At 38.1% G+C, this 14,231-nt stretch overlaps 2 protein-coding genes across 2 annotated transcripts; both read right to left on the reverse strand.

Moving 5' to 3' along the window:
* Positions 1-2,089: 2,089 nt before the first annotated feature.
* Positions 2,090-5,265, reverse strand: LOC138879041 (uncharacterized). Its single transcript, XM_070158615.1, has 5 exons — positions 4,950-5,265; positions 4,603-4,749; positions 4,350-4,492; positions 4,047-4,292; positions 2,090-2,401 (listed from the first exon to the last, which is right to left on the reverse strand). The coding sequence occupies exons 1-5, from the start codon at positions 5,263-5,265 to the stop codon at positions 2,090-2,092; spliced, it is 1,164 nt and encodes a 387-aa protein (XP_070014716.1).
* Positions 5,266-7,151: 1,886 nt separating this feature from the next.
* LOC104233108 (LOB domain-containing protein 27-like) lies at positions 7,152-7,529 on the reverse strand. Its single transcript, XM_009786417.1, has one exon. It carries the CDS (start codon positions 7,527-7,529, stop codon positions 7,152-7,154), a length of 378 nt encoding a protein of 125 aa, XP_009784719.1.
* Between the last annotated feature and the right edge of the window lie 6,702 nt (positions 7,530-14,231).

Genomic DNA, 14,231 nt, shown 5'->3' on the forward strand with positions numbered 1-14,231 from the left:
GCTGTCAACCATACTACTTCTGATACTGCACTTGCCATGCTTCTGCATTCAACTTCAGTTGAACTCTTTGATACTGTGTTCTGCTTTTTTTACTTCCATGAGATCAAAGATTCTCCATACTTCACTAAAAACCTGACACTGATTTCATTGTGTTGGGACATGATACCCAATCAGCATCACAATATACACTTAATCTATTTCTGCTACTGCTACTTAACAGAATTCCCATTCCTGGTTCTCTTTTAATGTATCTTACCACTCTCAATGCTGCATCAGAATGAGACTTCTTGGGAATTATAGAAACTGGCTAAGTGTTTGTACTGAGAAGGCTTTATCTGGCCTAGTTAATGTTAGATACAATAGCTTTCCAATGAGCCTTTGATATTGCCCAATGTCAGTTAGCAAAGTGTCATCCTCAACTCTTGTTAGTTTATCAAGCTCTGGTACAGTCAACCTTGCATTTGACTCTAAAGGAGTCCAGGTTGGCTTAGCAACTGTGAGTCTTAACTCAGAGATTATCTCCAATGCATATTTCCTCTAGTTGATCAAGATACCTTTCTTTGATCTGTTGAATTCCATTCCAAGAGAAAACATCATTTCTCCCAAGTCTTTGATTTTGAATGCTTGGTGTAAAGAGTTTTTGGTGGCTTCAATCAGTTGCAAATTTCTCCCTGTTACTAGCATATCATCCACATAGACTAGAATTACTACAATGTATGACCCTTACTGTTTGATAAACAAAGAGTGATCCAGGTTGCTTTCATGAAATTCGGAATGCAGAAGTGCCTCTGTTAATTTGAGATTCCATTGCCTATTGGCTTGTTTAAGCCTATAAAGGGATTTTACAAGTTTGCAGACCATGCCTGGCTCCCCCTGACTTGTAAAACCATGTGAGAGCTCCATATAGACTTCATCATGGAGGTTTCCCTGTAGGAAAGCATTGTATACATCTAACTAATAAATGAACCCGCATTTCCCAGCAGCAAGAGAGAGAATAGTCCTAACAGTAGCTATTTTAACCATTGGGAAGAAGGTCTCGTTATAATCCAACCCTTCCCTTTGGTTATATCCTTTAGCTACCAACCTAGGTTTGAACCTTTATACCTCACCATTACCCTTAATCTTCAATTTGTAGATCCATTTTCACCTTATAGGTCTCTTTCCTTGTGGTAACTTAACCAATTCCCATGTATTTTTTTCTTGTACGGCTTGAATTCTACCCTCGTAGCCTCAACCCATCTCTTATTTGGAATGCCTGCTGAACATTTTGAGGTTCTGTGATTGCTGAAAATGCTCCAAGATAGATTTGATGAGATAAGGATAACCTCTCATAGTTGACAACATTCTCAATAGGATATAAAACCGAGTTAGTAGAAGGCTTCTGAGTGATATTATCTGTCATCCATACATGCTCTTTGGATCCCCTTTGAGATCTCCTTAGAGGAGCTGTAGTGTCAATGCTGTTTATAGTTGGAAAACTTTCTCAAGATTGTCAACTGGCACTGCTGACTCATCTGCAGCAGGGGTGTTCTATATAGCATCATCAAGGTCAGCTGATTCTGCTGGTTCATGTATGGAATAGGTGTTTTGTAAAGTTTCATTCTCAAGAGTACCCCTTAAGGTTGAATTCTCCTGGGAAGCATCATTGATATGCACAACTTCTAAGACAATTGCAAGGTCAATTGCAGGAGCAATTACTGTAGAAGGTTCCAATATAAGTGGATATGTTGGTATTGAGTTCCCTGGTAGCAATTGACTACTGTCATCTACAAGGAAATGATCCATTGTTTGATTCATCTCTGTAAACTGCAGTTGAGATGGGAAAACATCTTCCCTAAATGTGACATCTCTGTTCACAAAGAATAGATGCCTCTCCAACTCATATAAAATGTAACCCTTAGTTACACTATAACACCCCATAAACACTTCTCTAATTGCTCTACTCGCGAACTTGTCTCCCCTTGGTAGGACATCAACAAAGCATAGATAACCCAAAGTCTTCAAATAACTTATAGAAGGTATCTTATGAAAGAAAACTTCATAAGGGGGATTTGCCTTCAAGAGCTACATATGGTAATCTATTGATTACTTAAGCTGCAGCTAATATACAGTAACCCCTAAATCTGAGAGAAATGTGACCTTGAAATATAATTGACCTGGAAACTTCAAGGAGGTACCTGTGCTTCCTCTCTACTACCCCATTTTGTTGAGGTTTGTAAGCACATATTCTTTGATGTATGATTCGCAAGGACCTAAACAAGTCCTGCATCTCAGAGTTCACAAACTTCCCTCCATTATCAGACCTTCTTGTCTGAACCATTGCACTAAACTGAGTTGTAGTCATTTTAAGCAAACTTTTAAGGACTATGATAACATATGATTTAAATTTCAACAAAAATATCTGTGTCACACGAGAATAGTCATCTAAAATTGTGAAGAAGTACTTATTTCCATCAAAATTGGGTGTATTATATGGGCCCCAAACATCCAAATGCATCAATTGAAAGACCTTATTTTATCTATTAGTACTTGGAGAAAAAGGCAATATATGATGTTTGGTGATCACACCCAACTATGCCTTATAAAAAGGACAAAGCGATCGTTGCAAATATAATCTAGTTTACAAGTCCGGAGTCGAATCCCACAGAGAACTAAGGCTTAGATACAGTTGTTCACTATCACCAAGAATACAAGCTTGAATAATTCCTAACTTATAGATATTAAAATTCTTGTGTTTAACTAACTAACTAAAAAATTAAAATAATAAATCAACACTAAAGATACTACATGTTGGAGAAAAGACTAAGGAGGTCTAGAGTTATGATTTCCCCAATTGTCGGAATCCTTCCCGCTATGTCTTCTATAATTTTGCCTAAGTATTCTCTACCGATCATGAGCGCTCTGCGTGTTGTAATTCTCTCCCAAGTAATTACGACAATTTACTAGACATACTCTCCCGAGTTACGCTAGCTGGCTTTAATTATAACTCACTTAGATCGCACCCAAGGTTTCGTTATCCCTAATCCCACCTTTAAACACTTGGTTATTAATTCCTCACATACGCCGGGAGTGATGTTGTTCAACAACTACCTAAATATGCACTCTCTCCCGAGTAATACATACTAAATAGGCATAGCTAATTGAGGGCCCTTCAATCAACCACAAGAATAATATAGTTGAACAAATAGAGAAAATACTACGACTTAATTATATAAAAACATAACAAGAATTTATCCTACAAAAGGTTCCATCAAAACCCTAGATAACAAATTAGCTATTCATAATAGTATGTAAAACTACAATACTAAAAGTCATAACCAACAATGAAAAATAGGAATAGGAAGGAAAAACTAGTAGAAGAATTCCCCGCCTTGTTCCTATTGTGTCTCTGCCTCCTTAGGTCGAATCTGTGTCGAAAATTGGTCTCATCCCCTCAAAATACCGTTTTTCCATGTATATATACCAAGTAGGGTTGATCCCAAATAATTATAACTTCTCCTACACGAAAAAGGACAAGTTTCCAGGCCTGGACGTCCGTGGCCGCGGTCCGGGCGCGGTACTTTCCTAGTGTACTGCCTCAGTCTGCGTCAGGTCCGTGGTCGCAGTGTCGACTGAATTTTTCACCTATTCCATTTGGCATTTGGAAAAACATAAAACATGAAAGTTATAGCCCTCTGAGGTAGATTTCCAACCATATATTGTAAATCCCAAATGGAGTTCTGAGCAAAAAGTTATATATATTTTACTAGACAGTGGCAATATGCCTACTCGATTTTTCGTTTTGTTGCTCTATCATTCGTTAATCCCCGAATACGATCTGGGCTTAAGTCTTTGGGTTTTACTCAGACTTCAAAGCTCCTAATCAATTGAATTTATTTCATAACATCTACATAGCTCGAAATCACCCCTACAAGGCATAAAACACACAATTAGTGCAAACCACTAGCGATTAAAGCTCAAACTCAATTAAAATGCAGTAAATTTTAGTGTAATAAGCGACTAAAATACGTAATTATAGCCTATCATCATTTGACTAATAGACATACTTCACAACTATCTACTACAGATTGACATATTTCTAAGTTGTAGCCTAGAAGCTTTTTCATAGCTCCTCTTGAAGAACGTGCCAATCTCTTATGCCACATCATTACTTCTTCTTTACTTTCTTGTGTTGTTAGTCCTCTTGTGACTCCCTTTAGCTCTGCTCCAGCTGCATTATTTATTTGTAAGACTAGTAGGTAAAGTCCATCATTTTCTCTACAAATCCCCTTCACCTCCCTAGTGAAGAGGTCCTAGAATAAACAGAAGTCAGGATATAATGCAACCAGATATTTAAGATCCCTTGTCACCTTAGACACTAACATAAGGTTGTATTGAAAATCAAGTAAAAATAGGACATCTTTGATTTCCCATGTCCCTGTTATTCCACAATTCCCAATATGTGTCACCTGTACTGCTTCCCCATTTGGTAGATTAACCTTCTTAGTGTTAGCTGCTTTAACATTATTCAAAAATCGTAGGTCTGCAACCCTATGATTGATTTCCCTCGTGTCTTTTTTTGGTGTGCCTTTGCTATATCAACAAGAAATGAATAAGCGTTACCTGCCATATTAGCTATATTTTCCTGTTGTGGTTCACGGTTGGTATTTAGATTCAACATTTTCATGATCTGATCATACTGATCTGTGGTCAATTGTGGTGATCTAGCCATTTCTCCTTTATTAAATCCCTCTGGTTGACCAGTGCCTCCTGTAATTCCAGCAGTTACAGTTGATGAGTATTTTCAGCACAAGCATTATATGCAGTATTCATCTTCTTCTTCTCTTTGAAACCTGCAGGATATCCAATTATTTTGTAGCATCCTTTCTTCGTATGACCTTTTATTTTACAATAGTCACACTGAACATTTCAGTTCCTCTTTGGCCTTTGATAGTTCTGGTGCACATTACTCTTACAAGCCAAAAGAGCTGCAGAATCACTTCCATCCCATGCTATCATGATGTTGGCCACTGATATTTGACTTTCCCTCTCAACCAGCATTGAGTATGCTTTATTAACGCTTGGTGTAGGGCTAGTCATCAAAATTTTGCTTCTAGCTTGCTCGTAGGTCTCATTTAGTCCCATCAAAAACTGTAAGACCTTCTGTTTTTGCATAAACTCAATGAAGTTTTTAGATTTAGTAAAATCACATGGATGTGGCACCATATTTTCAAACTCATCCCAGAGATTACGAAGCTTGGAGAAATACACTGGCATACTATCCATTCCTTAAGTAATTGTAGATATTGACTTATGCAGCTGATACACTCGTGAAGTGTTCACTTTGTCAAATCGTTCCCTCAAATGTTCCCAAACAGCTCTAGCATGCATACAAATCCTTGTTATCAATTCCTTTGATACTGAGCTCATGATCTATCCTAAAATAATGACGTTACTTCAGTCCCGTTGATGACCTAGTTCGACATCAAGATCCCCCTTTTTAGAGCCCCATCGACTAACCCTAGCTTGTTCTTCTCAAGTAGCTGGATTTCGATCGCTCAACTCCAGTTGATGTAATTGTTAGAACCAGTCAGCTGGATCGATATTATCGGGGCTCCTGTAGTGTCTGAAGGATGAATGAACAATGGATGATTGTGGTTCAAATCTATCTTTGCCGCTATTGTTGGATCTCAACTTTGCTATTCATCTATGAAATTAGTCGTTGAACAAACAAAATCTTCCAGAATCAAAGTCATGCACTCGTAATTACGATTGGAAGCTCTGATACCATGTTGATTTTAGGTGTAATTGATGAACCAGAGAGATTTGGAGATGAATGCTTAGAGAGAGAACTATTGGAAGGAGGAAATGAAATAAAAATTTATTCTTTTGTGTATCTGTACAATGTATCTACATACATATATAAATGATGCCTTAACTAACTAACCATCTATACTAACCGACTAACTACATAACTGATTCTTGAAGCTTTTATACAGCTATATACACAATCACTATAACACTGTATTCTCATTACTTTCAAAATGGATGGTCCTAGATATTTGTAGTTACGTTGTTATTTTACGCTGTGACACCTTACGTTTTGTTAAAGTAAAATACCTTGATACACCCCTAAACTTGGTCTTCTTTTCATTCTCTTTGTTCCTCTCTCTTTCTTCTAAATTCTTTGTTTAGTTAATATTAATATTAGTATGCAGTTGCCAGTGGGTTTGGTAAGGCTTGAAATTTTTCTATATGGTGTTTGTTTTTTCTTTCTTAAATGAAATTAAAATATTAATTAAATTTTCTTATATTTTATGAATAACATACAAGTTTATTTATTTTATTGAATAACAAGCGATTGTAATTCCAATAAACAATATGGTTTCGGTTTAAGAATATAAAATGGCTGGTCGACATTTATCTAGAGATAAACAAAAAATACAAATCCGTTTTCATAATTTGTCTTCATGCTTGTATAGATTCATATAATTTGAAGTAGCAATTTGACAATTAGGACATATAAGTTGTTGTATGGAACACATGGTTTTTTCATCACAATGCATAAATTAAAATAAAATACAATAATTTAAATATGCTTTTAGTCTGACTCTTTTTCCCCTTTTTTTTAAACACTAGTATATGAGCATCAATAAACTCTATAAATAATCTACGTCAACTACGATCTTCATCATCTTCATTGCAAATCCACTAATTCCTAGGTTCCATTTAATACTCCTTGAATTCAACCCTACAATGAAGAAAAATAAATATAAAAGTTAGTTGTTGCAGACGGCATGTTTAAGCAAAAAAGATAGTGTAAATTTGTTAAAGATTATATTCTAACTTGAACGGTGCAATTAAAATAAAAAAAGATTTATAAGAATCGAACGTTTATAGATAGCAAATCTAGGCACATGATGTATGTGAGGGTAAGGGAAAGAAATCTCTTTGGTACGTATAAGTAGCAATCACAAATCGAAGTTTCAAAAGCCAAAAGAGAGATTTTTCAATAAGAAAAAAATTGGTTGAGACACGAGATAACAGTGCGGGTTTGCTAGCAAAAAAGTACAAAAAACTAATTATATGTTCACTTTATATATCTAGGAAAACAAATTGAAATTAAAGATTACCTTGTCCAAGGAAGATCTAACGAGCTGTTGTTCCAACGGCTATTTTTGCATTTGAGATTTGGCCATTTCTTTGCAAAAAGCATTTTGTTTATGTACTATTTCAAGTTCCTTCTCAGCTTCTTCAATTGCTAACTTCATTTTTCTTTCAATAGCAAGGCAACCATACACAGGGTTTTCTTTCCTAATCTTAGCCTCTAAAATTAAGCTTTCTGCCATTTTTCCTTTTTGCTCATCATCAACTGAATTAAGCATATTTATGATGTTGCTTACGCCGAAAAGTTGATAAACATTTTGGAAATCTTCAGTTCTATTGGAAGGAAAATATGGAGCTAATTGGCAATTTGCATCACATCTTTTCCTTAGGTGCGTACAGGCTGCACATTTTTCAGTAGATATGAGCGGATTTGCATTCTCCATCTTTTTTTTCACTTGGGAATTAACCCTAAATCTTAATAGAAAGAAGATATATAAGCAACTTTTTCCTCCCTATTTTCTTCTTAATATAAAAATGGAGAAGAACTGAGTTGATATTAAACACAATGCAATATAAGAAATATATATAGCAAGATATAATGATTTTACTGTTTTAATTACATAATCAGATTACATCTAAGATAACAGGATTTGACTCTTACTTAAATACATTTAATAAGCCTAGATTTTGTTCTCTAAAAATGAGTAAATATTTTTTGGTAGCAAATCCTTCATGTTACTTAGTAAATATGTTCATATTTGGTTACTTGTGATTCATGGGACATATGTAATTACGGTTCAAGCGAAGTTCAGTATGCTTTCTCAAAAAGTTAGAAAAAGTTCCGCGCATATTTGCGTTAGGTTTAAAAATTCAAGTAAGTTATGTATATAGTGTACAAGCAAAATATATATATAATCTTCAAAGTATTTACTATGAGTCTTTAAACTTCATAAAAGAACAAATCAATTTCTTTGAATGGTTTGAGGCTTATGCTGAGTATCACCAATTAGATTTTCCTTTTTCTAAATCAGTTAATGTTTCAAAAATTTGGAAAACCTCCTCCGGAGAAGAAGTCCTCTCAGAACTTCCTCCGACACAAGGATTTTCAACAAGTTATGCAAATACTTCAGTAGTAGCTAATCCTTTCAAATTAAAAAATGAAAATGAAGCTATTACAGGCAAAGATATTAAAAGTATTTTTGAACAAAATAATTATACGAACAAATATTTACAATCCCTTGGTGAATATTTAGTTACAAAACCAACTTCAGCATCTACTAGTTCTAAGCCAGCAGATACCTTCACTTCTTCAATCCCTTTGTTTAAACCTTATGAGATCCCTAGAACTTTTGCTACGGAACTTCGGATCCACCAAGATAAAGACTATCCTCAGTTCTCTGACCTTCAGCGTAGGATCCTAGAAATAGAGAAAACTCTGATAGCTCAGGATACTCCAACTAAGGAGTTTTCTGTCCATGTTCTCCGAGAAGCCGATTCTGACCAAGAAACCAATTCGCAGTCAGAACAATTTTATGAAAATCCTCCCCTCGAAATTAACCCCGTAAGAACAGGATCTTTCAACTGGCGTCAGCCCCAAAGACTTTACTATTCTAGAGCTACCCATCCTGATGTAGCCTTAGAAGAAAGACCCAATGTTATGCAAACAACTATAATGCCAATAATATCTATGAATGGAACATAGATGGTTGTTCTGAATATAATATTCTGGCCAAATTACAACAAATGACTATGGTAGCTAGTGCATACCAAACTTCTCATAACTGTTCTGACTAGCTTACTACTCATATCTTAGTAGCAGGTTTCACAGGTCAACTTAAAGGATGGTGGGATACCCATTTTAGCGAAGAAGATAAGAACCAAATTCTATTAAGTGTCCGAGTTGATTCGGCAAGAGAACCAATTCTTAAGGATGGCCTTACCATTCCTGACTCAACCAACACCCTGATTTATACCATTATCAAAACATTCATAGGTAATACAGGTATCTTTAGGGAAAGATCTTCTGAGATACCTAACAACTTTAAGTGTAAAACCCTTTCTGATTTCAGATGGTATAAAGATTCCTTTCTTACCCGAATCTACGAAAAATTTGATGGAAATCTCCCATATTGGAAAGAAAAATTCCTAGATGGTCTACCTAAGTCTCTTAGGGATTTAGTTAAAGAAGAACTCCAAAATCAACATTCTGGTGATATTATTCCTTACGAACAAATCACCTATGGCCAACTCACACGCCTCATTCAACATGTTGCTCTCAAAATCTGTCGACATGATAAGATATTGAGATAATTAGCCAAAGATAGAGCACAGACTCGTCGAGATCTAGGTAGTTTCTGTGAATACTTTGGCTTACCACCTTGTAGAAAAAATCCTCACAAGAGACGACCAACCAATGATATGGAGATTACGAAATATAGGTCTTCTGCACCCAAGTTTAGGAAGGCCAAACCGTTTTCTTCTAAATCCAAAACCTTTCCCAATAAACATAAACCAACAAACTTCCAAACTCCCAATTCTGGCAAATGTTTCAAATGCAACAAACAAGGTCATATTGCCAAATACTACAAGTTGTCTAACAAAGTTAGAAATCTTAATTTAAATGAGTCTATTCTTAACCAGATCGAACAACTTTTACTAGAAGATAGCGACACTTCCGATGTTACTGATGATGAACTTTAACAACAATTTAACCAACTTGAAGATGATGACACAAAATCATCTTCATCTCAGTGTAGTTAAGAGGAACCTGTGATTAATGTTCTCTCCAAAGAACAAGATCTTCTTCTTGAAATAATAAGCAATCTCTAAGATTCTGAGCAAAAGAAGTATTATCTCGAGCAGTTCAAACGAACAATTGATAAGCCTTCTACATCTTCGTCTAGTCTCTTTACCAATCATCCTCAAGTTGCCAATACTTACAATATTACTGATATCCTCAGTAGATTCCCTTCCCAAAAACCTATGGTAGTGACTATCCAAGATCTCCAAACTGAGATAGCATTCTTTAAGGAAGAAATTCGAGAAATTAAGGCTAGACAAGAATTAGATCGTCTTGTTCTCCAACAGCTCTCTACCAAACCTGAAGAGTTCAAACCAACTGATGTTAAACCAGTTGAACAAGAAGTTTTTTGCAACCACTTCTCTAGAATTTCCATAAGAAAATGGCATATGAGAGTCATTCTAATTGTCAATAAGTCCTTTACCTTGGATATCATTGCCTTATTTGATACAGGTGCAGATCTCAACTGCATACAAGAAGGGCTCATTCCAACCAAATTCTTTGAAAAAACCAAAGAAGGTCTTAGGGTTGCTAACAGCGGGAAACGTGGGGGAATGGGTAATCGGGTTTTGGTTCGAACCTCGGGTTTTGACCACGTGGGCCCGAGGGGCGTTTTGTTCATTTTACATAATTTCGCGTATTAGCTTAGAAATTAACTGTAGAATCAGTTACTTGAAGTGTTATTTACATTATGCAATTGAATTGAATAGATTTCGGCCATTTGGAGTCGAGTACTCGTGGCAAAGACGTGGTGTTAGGTTGATCTTTGAACCGGTTTGAGGTAAATGGCTTGCCTAACCTTGTGTGGGAGACCTTCCCCTCAGGATTGATATATTTGGTAATTGAAATGCCTTGTACGTGAGGTGACTCGTGCGTATTTGTGCAAATTCTTGGAAATCCGATTTTCTTTAAGTACTTATTAGTATGTTCCTTCTCCGGCTGTTATTATTTGTACTATTAATCCCGTTGTTAGTTTAGGAAAGCATGTCTAAGTGATTTAATTGCTTTAATTGTTCAATCTGTTTACCTGAACTCTGTGCAGCGTGCTAGGCTAGAATTATTTGTTGCCTTGATATGAAATTTCTCTTCTCTGAATATTTCCTTGCTGCTTCTATGTATTTACATTGGGACTGCAAATGTGGGATTCCGGTAGATTCCCTTTGTCTGTTTACTTTGGGACTGCGGGTTAGATTCCTGATAGATCCCCTTGCACATTTACTTTGGGACTGCGGGTTAGATTCCCCATAGATCCCCCTGTACATTTACTTTGGAACTGCGGGTTAGATTCCCGATAGATCCCCCTGCACATTTACTTTAGGACTGCGGGTTAGATTCTCGATAGATGCCCCTGCACAGTTATATAGAACTACAAAAATGCACTCGGTAGATTCCCCCAGTACTGGGTATTTACATTTGGGACTATGGAGCGGGATTCCGGTAGATCCCCGCGCACTCCACTTGATATGTAAAGATGGGACATGACAGTATCCTGGGAGATCCCCGATTGTTACTGTCGGTGTTGAGTTGTATTTCTTTTTCATGTTTACCTGGTTCTATATAGTTGTTGCTGTTCTGTTCACCCCGTGTTATTTTACTGCTGCACTCATTTATACTGTTCCGTTCTATACTGTTAACCTTTATATTTTATTTAATCTCAGTAGGGCCCTGACCTTCCTCGTAACTACCCAATAGAGGTTAGACTTGGCACTTATTGAGTACCACTGTGGTGTACTCATGCCTCTTCTGCGCATGTTTTTCATGTGCAGATCCAGGTACCACTGATCAGGCCTACCATCGTTGTGGGAAACAACTGCGTAGAGGCTCCGATGTACACTTGTCGCGTCTGCGGACCAAGGAGTCCCTTTCTATTCCAGCCTTTAGTATTTAGCCCTTTTGTACTTTTCTGTTCTTTATTAGAAATTCCGGAGTTAGAGCTATGTAGTATTTCTTTCTTAGCTTGTGATTCATGGGTTTCTGGGTCTTGGACTTATGTTTGGTATTGAAAGTTAAACATGGTGTATATCGAGCGGCACATTTACACACTATTATTGCTTGATTTCTGTTTTAAAATTGTTTTACTTCCGCAAGTTGGGTATCTTCCACGAATTTAGGCTTACCTAGTCGTAGAGACTAGGTGCCGTCACGATGGTTCACGGAGGGTGAACCGGGGTCGTGACAAGTTGGTATCAGAGCTCTAGGTTCATAGGAGTCATGGATCACAAGCCAGTTTATTAGAGTCTCGCTGATCGGTACGGAGGCGACTGTACTTATCTACGAGAGGCTATGTAACCGTTAGGAAAATTCCACTTCATTTGATTTCCCTGTCGTGCGAAATATTTGACATCACAATCCTAAACTTCTATCTTCTATTCTCTCACAGATGGTGAGGATACGTGCTACCAGAGATGATTAGACACCCGCGCCCACTGCGAGAGCCGTCAGAGGTCGGGGTCAGGGTAGAGGCCGAGGACGCGCACGTGGTGCAACCAGGGCACCCGCGCGAGCTACCACCGAAGAGTCACCAACAGTTCCAGTTAGAGTCCAGGCATTGGATACGCCTACTGCTACTACTACTCCAGCACTTCAGGAGACATTAGCACAGTTCCTGAGCATGTTTGGTCCATTTGTTCAGGCGAGGTTGATTCAGGTTGTACCAACTACTTCACAGATCGAGGGAGGGACCCAGAATTCTGCCGTCCCCGATCCAAAGCAATGAGTTCACATTGGTCAGGTTCCAAGTGTCATAGCGACACAACCTGTGGTCCCAATTCCGTGGGTGGTGAGAAACCCTTGCCGAGTAGAGGACAAGTGGGTCCAGGAGAGAAAGGGCAGATGAGGTCAGGAGGGAGATTATAGGGGAGTGAGTAGACCTCATCGACTGGGGATACCCATTGGTCCTTATTTTGGAGGAAGAGTACGACATGGTAGAGGTTTTGCGGGTCAGCCAGCTCAGTTTGCATCTTAGATTTTACACAATGTTTCAGGTGTTCAAGGGTCTTAGAGTACCCGTACCGCACAGTTCCCACTGCCACGTCGGCCGCGAGGCTGCTTTGAGTTTGGTGACATACGCCATATGGTGAGGTATTGCCGTAGACTTGGGAGGAGTGCACCTCCACAGACTTCTCAGCCATAGCGCACTCCGCAGAGTTCTCAGGCTATGATCACAACACCAGTTGCTACCCCACCTGCTCAGCCAGCTAGAAGGGAAGGCCAAGCCAGATATTATGCCCTTCCTGCCCGTACCGAGGCTGTTGCCTCTGATTCTGTCATCACAGGTATTATACTGGTTTTCCACAGAGATGCATCAGTTTTATTCGATCCAGGCTCTACTTACTCTTATGTGTCTTGTTATTTTTCTTCGCATTTGGGTGTACCTTGGGATTCTTTGAGTTCCCCTGTTTATGTTTCTACTCCTGTGGGAGATTCTCTCGTGGTAGACCGTATTTATCGGTTGTGTTTGGTTTCTCTTAGTGGTTTTGAGACCAAAGTTGATTTATTGTTACTCAATATGGTTGATTTTGACATTATTTTGGGCATGGACTAATTGTCGCCCTATTATGCTATTTTTGATTGTCATGCCAAGATCGTGACACTAGCTATGCAAGGTGTACCGCGTGTCGAGTGGAGTGGTACATTAGATCACACCCCCAGTAGGGTTATTTCTTTTCTTAAAGCTCAGCATATGGTTGAGAAGGGGTGTGACACATATTTAGCTTATGTGAGAGATGTCAGTATTGATACCCCTTTTGTTGACTCAGTCCCTGTAGTACGTGATTATCTCGATGTGTTTCCAGCTAATCTTCCAGGAATGCCACATGATAGAGATATTGATTTTGGCATTGATCTATTACCGGGCACTCAGCCCATTTCTAATCCTCTGTATCGCATGGCACCTCCTGAGTTGAAGGATCAGTTACAGGAATTGCTTGATAAGGGTTTTATTCGGCCTAGTGTATCGCCTTGGGGTGCTCCTGTCTTGTTTGTGAAGAAAAAAGATGGTTCTATGCATATGTGTATTGATTATCGCCAGTTGAACAAGGTTATGGTGAAGAACCGTTATCCTTTGCTTTGTATTGATGATCTGTTTGACCAGCTTCAGGGTGCACGAGTGTTTTCTAAGATTGACTTGCGCTCAGGTTACCATCAGTTAAAGATTCGGGAGCCAGATATCCCAAAGACCGCTTTCAGGACTCGATATGGTCATTACAAGTTCCTTGTTATGTCATTTGGGCTGACCAATGCCCCAACAACCTTTATGCATTTGATGCATAGTGTGTTCCGGCCGTATCTTGACTCGTTCGTCATTGTCTTTATGGATGATATTCTGGTGTATTCCTGTAATCGG

The sequence above is a fragment of the Nicotiana sylvestris genome, chromosome 10, assembly GCF_000393655.2.
Source record: "Nicotiana sylvestris chromosome 10, ASM39365v2, whole genome shotgun sequence".
In the NCBI taxonomy this organism is placed as follows: domain Eukaryota; kingdom Viridiplantae; phylum Streptophyta; class Magnoliopsida; order Solanales; family Solanaceae; genus Nicotiana; species Nicotiana sylvestris.